This window comes from Triticum urartu, chromosome 7A, assembly GCF_056163025.1.
Source record: "Triticum urartu cultivar PI428250 chromosome 7A, HENAU_Tu73, whole genome shotgun sequence".
NCBI lineage: Eukaryota > Viridiplantae > Streptophyta > Magnoliopsida > Poales > Poaceae > Triticum > Triticum urartu.
The window spans coordinates 546,645,231-546,654,350 of record NC_141879.1 but is presented as its reverse complement, the minus strand read 5'-3'; the positions used below and the strand labels follow the sequence as shown (position 1 = coordinate 546,654,350).

At 46.2% G+C, this 9,120-nt stretch overlaps 1 protein-coding gene across 1 annotated transcript; it reads right to left on the bottom strand.

Annotated features, from left to right (window-relative positions):
* Window positions 1-2,229: 2,229 nt before the first annotated feature.
* LOC125521674 (L-ascorbate oxidase) lies at window positions 2,230-6,338 on the bottom strand. Its single transcript, XM_048686725.2, has 5 exons — window positions 5,946-6,338; window positions 5,721-5,813; window positions 5,339-5,551; window positions 3,559-3,750; window positions 2,230-3,429 (listed from the first exon to the last, which is right to left on the bottom strand). The coding sequence occupies exons 1-5, from the start codon at window positions 6,210-6,212 to the stop codon at window positions 2,464-2,466; spliced, it is 1,731 nt and encodes a 576-aa protein (XP_048542682.1). The 5' UTR covers window positions 6,213-6,338; the 3' UTR covers window positions 2,230-2,463.
* Window positions 6,339-9,120: the final 2,782 nt, after the last annotated feature.

Genomic DNA, 9,120 nt, shown 5'->3' with positions numbered 1-9,120 from the left:
TGTCTAAGTTTTCGTTACATACTATACATTTTTTTGCATACATCAAGAATATTTTTAATACACTTTTTATATTTTATAAATACATGATTAACATTTCTTTCAAAATAAATGTTTTGACGTCTATTGTTTTCATACACAGTGTACATTTTTATATACATCTAAAGAATATTTAATACATGTTTAAAAAATTTCATATATCTGTTTAATATTTTTTTCAAATATATGTTTTGATATCAAATTTTGTTCGTATGCATCATACATTTTTTATACATCCTATATATATATATATATATATATATATATATATATATATGTTTTTATCAGTTTGCATATAGATGATTAACATTTTGAAAACATATTTTCTTCGTTTCTAAATACAAGTCTTTAAAGAGATTTCACTAGAGACAACGGATGCATATAGACATATTTTAGAGTGTAAATTCATTCATTTTGCTTCACATGGAGTAGTTCATACTAGAATCTCTAAAAGGACTTATACTCCCTCATTCCCATATTCTAAGGCGTATTAGTAGCTAGCATGAAAATTAGCGTTGTTTAATTGTGACTTGAACCATCATACATTCTGCTGAGATGAAGGCATCCACAAGAGACCCAGCTAGAGATTTGTTTATCTTTACACAAAAATAGCGACCATGAGTGGTTGTTGTAAATGAATGAGAGAGAAAAAGGCATTTGCGCCTTAGATTTTGGGACTGCATGTAAAAACTTGCACGCCCAAGATTTTGGGAAGGAGGGAGCATTTAGAAATGGAGGGAGTATACTTTTGGATGTCTAATTTTTTTCATACACATTGTACATTTTTTGTATACATTAGGAACATTGGTAGTTAGACGTTCAACATTTCCAAGTACATGATTAACATTTTTGAAAACTTATATTTTTTATGTCTACTTTTGTACATAGAGTTTGTACATTATTTGTATACATCGGAAATATTTTTATATACACATTTAAAATATTAAATGCATGATTTTCATTCTTCATAAATTTATGTAAAGTGTTTTCTGTAATATATATATTGCAGAAAAAAACTAGCATGCTAAAACATCAGAAAAACGAGGCAGTGGCCTCCCGCGCGCTGAGCCGCTCCATTTAGGTAGATGCCTAGTTACGCGAGCTGGTTGGACCGGCCCATTCCTGTGCTCTCTTAGGGCGAGAGCTGCACATTGTTGTCTAGATTATTTGGCTGGATATGCACATTGTTGGTCGGATCTGCATTGTTGTGTTGGTCATTTGGCCGGATATGCACATTGTTGGTCATTTATAGTAATTTGACAATGTTTTTTTTGTAGTCATTTCATGCGTCCAATGTGTTCTTGAAGTTGGAGAAGAAGAGCTTCACCATCATGCATTGTTGGTTGAAGTTGAATGGACATTTAATCAATTCATTGCAAGACCATCGCCCATGAAACCGAGAAAGAAACCGAGGTCTAACCGACCCAACAAAACAACCGCCCAAGAAGGTTAGAAGAGGGTTCCGGTGAAAGAAGTGGGATGAGAAGGCGAAGCGAGAAGGGGCGGCGGCCAAGATGACGATGAGGTTCAAGGACATCTTAGCAAAGGAGATATATGTCAAGCGCTCTAACGTCAATGAGGAAAAAAAAGGTCGAGAGGTTTAACATGTTGATGGCGGCGACCGAGAAGAAGCCCAAACTTGAAGAGAGGAAGACCATGCTCGAAGAGAAGAAGATTGAGATCACAGACGCTTCGGAGGACGCGAAGATGTTGGCCTTGAAGAAGGAGGATTTAGTTGTGTGCAAGCCGTCCGTTTTAAGATATTGAAAGGGTAGAAGGATCGGTTGGAGGAGCCGGACAAGGAGGCGGTGGACAAGGAGGAGGCCAAGACGGCGGCGGCGACAAATTGAACATGGAGGCTTGTATTGCCAGTCCATTAGGATAGAAAATCCAATTTTTTGTATGAACTACCGGACTGATATTTTGCTGTGATCGGGCATAAAGAAACTATGCATACTGTCTTTTTTTTTATTGTGATTGGGGCTAACGTGGTTCTGCGATGGTTTTGAATTTTAAATTGACCGTTATGAGCGGATATTTAGGGGATAGTTTTGGATGGCCGGCTCGGCACGAGTGTTTGTGGCGATAAGGTTTCGGGTTTGGAGTTCCTCAGTCGTGGCATCCTCTCGTGAACCTGCAAACGAGACCGCGTAGGCAGAGCTTGAATTCTAAGATGGAACCTTGGAGAGCACATTAATGCCGAGCAAACCATTGTTTGCATTGCAATCCATGACCCCAACAAATCAGAAGCACTTAACAAATACAATCTCACTCCCTAACAATACAGCAAAGAAGGGAAAATGGAACCCTCAAGAAAAGGGAAAAATGGAAGAACCCTAGCTAATCATCAGTAACCAAACGCTTCAATCGCACAAGACGGAGAGGCCAAAGCCAGGCTCTCATAAAGGGCTCACGGTCGACTCACGATCAGAGGTGGTCGCCGTTCATGAGCGCGGTGGCCGTGGCGCCGCAGGAGACGGCCTCCTTGGGCACCTTCCCGACGCGGTCGATGGCCTCGGCGAAGATGACCCCCATCCCCATGTGGAGGTGCGGCTCGATGTGGCAGTGGAACGCCCACACCCCGGGGTTGTCCGCCACGAACCGCAGCGCCGTCCACCCGTACGGGAAGATCACCGCCGTGTTCCGCAGCGGCGGGTTCGCCAGGTTCAGCCTCGCCGCGTCGGCGGCGTCGCCCCTGTACGCGCCCTCGCCGTACCCGAGCACCCAGAAGTCGTGCCCGTGCAGGTGCCACGGGTGCACCTCGCTCACGTTGTGCTGCAGCGCGTTGGCGTTCTGGAGCACCACGTCCACCGTGGTGTTGTGGCGGAGCACGTACACGTTATCCCCCGTCGTCGTGTTGGGGTTGTGCGGCGGCCGCGTCACGTCGTAGGCGCGCCCGAACGTGTCCGCCGGCCGCGCCGCGGCCAGCGCCGTCTTGAGCCCCAGCTTCAGGGAGCCCAGGTACGGCGTCGCCGGGAGCACCAGGGACACGTTGTTGATGGACCACTTGATGTGACCGTCCAGCTTGTTCTGCGTGTTGAGCAGCTCGATGCGCCGGTCCGACGTCGCCGGCGGCGGGGGCGTGCCGGCGCGGGCCTTGATCTGGGTCGTGAACGCCTTGCTGTGCGCCGTGTCGTTCCACGCCGGGGTCACCGGCGGCGCGATGGCCGGCAGCTTGAACCCGCGGTTGGGCCGGTAGTTCAGGAGCGCCAGGGCCGGCGCCGTCTTGGGCGCCCGGCCGCGCACGCCGATGCTGACCCAGTAGTTGGACGACGGGTCCTGGTCGGTGGTGAGCAGGACGGAGTAGCTGTCGCCGGAGTAGATGTCCATGTCGTCCACCACGAACGGCTCCACGTAGTTGCCGTCGGCCTCCACCACCGTCAGCTTGTGATTCTGAACAATAAAAAAACCTCACCGGATTAAACAATAGCGCAAGCATCCGACATTGCTTCAGGATTCTGCACACTGCACAGTTTATACTGTTTTATTATCTTGGAATCAGCTCGTCTCGGATTTGCTTACCCCGATCGCGAGGTTGAGGGAGGCCAGCGAGGTGGTGCTGGCGATCCTGAGCCTGTAGGTCTTGTTGGGCTGGACAGGGAGGATCACCGGTGCGCAATGCCTGTTGCCGCCGGCGGTGCACTGCTTGGTGCCCGGCGTGTGCGCCGCCGCGAGCGAGCAGTTGAACTGCCCCCTACCGTTGATCAGCAACGACTGCAGCACAACAAGAACACACGGTGCGTGCCGTTAGCCCAAAGAAATCCAGGCAGAATCTCCAGACAATTTCGACATCAAACAGCGTCTGACATAATAAAAAGTTAAAAACTACACGAAGATAGCAACATCTACCAAGGCAAAGTGTCGCCTGGATTATTACCAAGGTGACCAGAGATTCAGATTACAGTGCTGTGTCATTGCCCAATATCTTAGCGAACACTTCCACTTGTCTTTCGGCTGTGTTAAAATCAACACATCAATTTTCAAACACTCCAGCAGATGCTCATGGTGCTTGTGAACCAGCAGTGACATGTCACTGTTCTTGCTGGGCTGCCTTCCCCAACACATGCACACATGTGCTTTGTGCGCACAAGAAAAAAAAGTACCACTGTCAGTGTGGGATGCACTCATGTTGGCTTGACTCTTTCCCTGACCACCCAGTGGCCAAGCCAAAGCTCCCCACACAATAATGTAGGAGTGCCACCTAGGGTCACTGTACCCTCTGTAACTTTTTTCAAAAAAATACCACATCACCTCTGCTCTGCATCATGCATCTGCCCAGGCAGGCGGGCAGATGTTTCCAAGATCAAGAGAGAAAAGGTCCTTGCATGGATGCTTTTTGGTGGCACATGACCACAAGTGTCCCCTCTGAAAATCATGTGGCCTTGTGTCACCCCCAACCTTTTCTTCAGAAAATTTGTAATGTGTGTGTGTGCTGTGCATAGGAACATGATCTGCTCTGACACTTTAGGCATTAGCACAGATATGATACTGGTCTTGAGCCTACAAAGGGTCCTATACATGGTGTGTGTCTCTTTTACTTTTTGAAGTGTGAGTGCTTCTTTCTAGGAAGCCCAATGGGGTGGGTTCCATTTCTTTTGCCTTTCTCATCACCACAGTTGGCCCTGGATGCATGTAAGCTTTCTGGTCCTGATGAGAAAGCTGAGTGTGTGCATCATCAGTTTATCACCATCAGCTGGGGTCTTTGAGGCCATGCTCTGCTTAGCTTTAGTGACTAGCCTGGCAATCCAGGATTTTTATCCTAAACCGCTATTCAACTCACAAGAGCAAGTGTTTTCATAACAAATAAACAGTAGCCATGCTTTATGCTCCCTTTGTTTCAAAATAAGTGTCTCAATTTGAGTATAATTTTGTATTAAAATTAGTACGAAGTTGAGTCACTTATTTTGGGACGGAGGGAGGACTACCCTGCATACATAGGTATGCTGCACCAACAACTGCATTTTAAATTTTAAATTGCTCTTTATGTGATCATCTAAAGCGCCCAATTCACCAGCTAGCTGAACTTTTCTAGTGCACTTGCATTTTAAATTTCAAGAAGAGGACAAACCAATTGCCCTTTCCAAGATCATCCAAATCAGATGGACGGGCTCCGATCTCCCAGTGCCATTTGTCGTTTTTGTGTTTTAAATTCTACTTGAAAGAGTGCATTTTGGACTGTCCTGGCTGTAAATCCAACCTACCAAAATACCCTTTGTCTACGGTGAAAACTGCATCTTGCTGAAGCAGACATAGCAAAACATACAGTATATAGCAAGAGCATTAGTGTGGTTTTAACAGTTACCTGGGGCTCGCCGATCCATCTCATGGGGCTGGAGGAGAGGCCAACCATCTGGTTGTAGATGCTGTCGTGGTACCAGTCGCTGAGGAGCAGGTTCAGCTCGCCGTCATACTTGAACGGCTCCTCCTCCCCGTCCGCCACATCCACGATCAGAGAGCCGTACAGCCCTGCCGCCCTCTGCATGCCGTAGTGCCCGTGGTAGAAGTATGTCCCCGGCTGCAGCCATGAACCATCCATGGGTCAATCACAAGTCACAAGTCAAACTAAAAAGAAGGAAAAGGAGAAAGTTTTGCAACGGTTACTGAAACTAATGTTGCGATTAATTTCAGTTTCTTGGCAGCAACTATGGTGTGCGTCATGTAGGTGATTTGGACAGTGGAGGTACCTTGTCGACGACGAACCGATAAGTGAAGGTTTCTTCGGGGTTGATGGCGCACTGGGAGATGGCGGCCGTGCCGTCCGCCCACGGCGTTCCAATCTGCCATGATTTTTGTTCATGAAATGTCAGGACAACATAAAGGTCAGCAAAAGAACAAAAATCTGCTAGCAGCATGCAACGGGGAAGAGACAAGGCAGTGACGGTGTGCTCATGCCGTGGTTAATCACTCGCCTGTCTGACGCCGTGCCAGTGGATGACGACGCCCTCGGTGTGCAGCCCGTTCTTGAGCTCGACGACGATGGTGTCGCCGGCCTTGGCCCGGATGGTGGGGCCGGGGAACTGGCCGTTGATGCCGATGAGCACCTTCTCCTCGCAGTCCGGCGACCAGAACATGTGGCCCACCTCCCACTTGAGGTGCCGGGCCTTGGCCGCCTCCGCGCAATGCAGCAGGCCGCCGCACGCCAGGAGGAGGGCGCACCATGCAAAGAGAGCCCTCATGGCGGCAACGGGGAGGAAGAAAGGCTAGTAAGTGGAGGAAAGGTTCAGACAATTTCTTTCCTCCAGGCAAAGCGGATGGGAGGAGGCTCTTGAGACTGCTGAAGCCTGGTGAAGCCGGTGAGGGTGCGTGCTAGTTTTATACTGGCAGAAGGGCCCTCTCAAAAGCCTCAACAAATGATGCTGTTTCATAAACTATTTTATTGCCATTATTCTACTTGTTTTTTAGCATGATGGAAAAATAAATATTAACTGAAAGTGGATCAGCTCAGTGGGGTTAGGTTGGGCTTGGGGACAGTGGCATGAGCACCTGCGGAAATAGGCCGTTTCCTAGAGGATTGCAGCCTTGCCCAAGGGCTAGAAATGGCCCAACTTTCTTGATTTTCCACTGCGTCTTTCTGGCCAGCGAGTAAAGAAGGTTCATACCAGCATCATTTTGTGCTGCTTTTGCCAGTTCATATTATGGGAAATCTGGTCGCCTATTTCTGTGTGTCTACACAAGTGGTTTTATGCAGTGGCCAGACAAAAAAGCGCGTCCACTGCTGGACTACCTCATACCCTCACAACTTCACATGCCTAAATGCATACGTTCTTGGTAGCTAGCGTGCGTTTTTGGCAAAAGGATTTTCTCCCCTTTCTTTTGCTTAAGCTGGGAGGAAAGATGCGGGGATTATGCACATGGCTTTGTGTTTTGCAAAAAGGAACTATATAATATGTGTGCATTGCTTTAGAATTGTTTATTGTCTACACCGACGATTATCTGCCTTTATTCACTATCCATGTGTTTGACACCGACGATTATTTGCCTTTTTTACATTCTCTCGTTCGCACAGTACCAACCATCCTCGATTACTTTTCTGGACACAATACCTGCTAAAAGATGTCGACTTCCTGTAACTAGTAATTATGTACGTGCAATGCATATATTAATACTTCCTTCGTAAACTAATATAAAAACGTTTAGATCACTAATAAAGTAGTGATCTAAACGCTCTTATATTAGTTGACGGAGGGAGTATTAGACAAGATATAAATTGCATGTTAATATTAGACAATATATAAATTACATGCACTTTAATATTATGTAGAATACAACTGCTTGGTTAACGCTGACGTTTTTATTTGGCATGATATCAACTAGAGAAGGATGATAAACATGTTTAGTGATAAACGTGTTTAATGCTAAAGAACGGGTAATGTTTGTTGGATATCCACAGCTCGCTCTTTTTATATTAGTATACAGATATAGATGTAGAAGTATATGTATAAATATAGATATATGTATGGATATGGATATAGATACAGAAATAATAAATAAAGATATAGAAGTATAGATATACATGTAGATATAGATATAGAACTATATATGACATCCTTTTACACATTAACTATAAGGATTTCATTTCATAGTGCACAAAGTACAGTTAAATAGGTGGTACTAAAAAATCAGGGAGAGTGCAAATTCATGCACAGGATCAACTGTAATTTTTGAGTCATACATATATGTTAATCGGTATTCTAAATACAAAATATGCAGGTGTCACATTGCTTCACTAGAAAAGGCGTAGCTTGGTCGACAACACAAACTTGCACCGGATGCATAGCGCTCATACATCAATTGTTCTTCAATCGTAATTCACCGTGCTCTGTTTCTGAAGCTCAAATCATGTTTTCTTCATGTACAATGTACGGAGTAGTACTCTGTTGCTTTACCTCAAGTGAAAACCATCATTATGATCTTGTGCATAATCACTGCCGCGTTCGTAGTAAATTAAGATCGAAACAAAAGCAAAGGGTCTCAGTTGTAGACACTGCAAATCTAGATGGCATGATTATGATGGCAGGCACCCCCTTTTTGTCTGGCTTTGACCATATTTTTGGCACGGAATCAAGTAGAACGCACGCAAGGCATTGCCAGTTTTCTTCACCTACTTAATGAGCAGTATTATTTCTCCATTCACTTCACACTTTGAGGATTAGGGATGAATCCATTAATAGTGATGGAAGCATGGGTCAAACCACACTCAAGGCTCATTTGGTTGCCCGATATCCCCCTGATATCCCCTTCCTTTTCCTGGGCAGCTGCCACCCGTGGAATCCCTTCCCATGGTTGTGTGGCTGTGCATTTGGTCGATGCAGGGGAGAGGGATATCGGGCCCATCCACATTAAATCCCCGGGCTAAAGAAAAACTACCCCTGACCCCGTGGAAGATTTTCCGTGGCGCTTTCTCTCTTTCTCGCCGCCGCCGTCATTCTGGCCGAGTTCATCTCACCCGCTTCCTTCGCCCTTCCCCCTCCGACAAGTCTACCATGTCCTCCCGCCCCACCCTTCCTCACTATTGACAAGCTTGAGCCGCGAAAGAACAAATCTCCCGACAACTTGATCCAGGGATTTTGGATCTTACAACGTTTTTGCATTGGCGATTAATACCGAGTGAATTGAGTCGAGCGAGCCCATCGGAGCTGCTTCAGCTCATTGCGTCCATGGGAGATCATATGGGCCTACTGCTCAGCCATGGCTGGCTTAGATGCAACCACAATTTTGTTGGAATTAACAATTTTGTGATCGGTCTGTGTGAGTTCCCCATCCGCTTGGTAAAACTGAAGTATGATTTCCTCCCTTTCCTGAAGCTGGCGGTTGGCTATGCTTTTTTCTAGAAACGGCGGCTGGCTATGCTGATTTGCATGGTTAATCGGAGGTTGAAGATGGCTATGGCTTGCTCGGTGATGCGACGCCCAGCTTCAAGAGGAGAGCCTCATTTTTTGTTTCCTGCTTTTCTCTGTTTTCTTCACGGAGGCCAGAAAACCTCGTCCCCCGAGCCCCGAAGTGCCAAATGGTTGTGGAAGAATATCACGTGGATTTCAAGTTGTCAAGAAAATTACTCCCGTGTTGTATTTACCCTAGAATTTC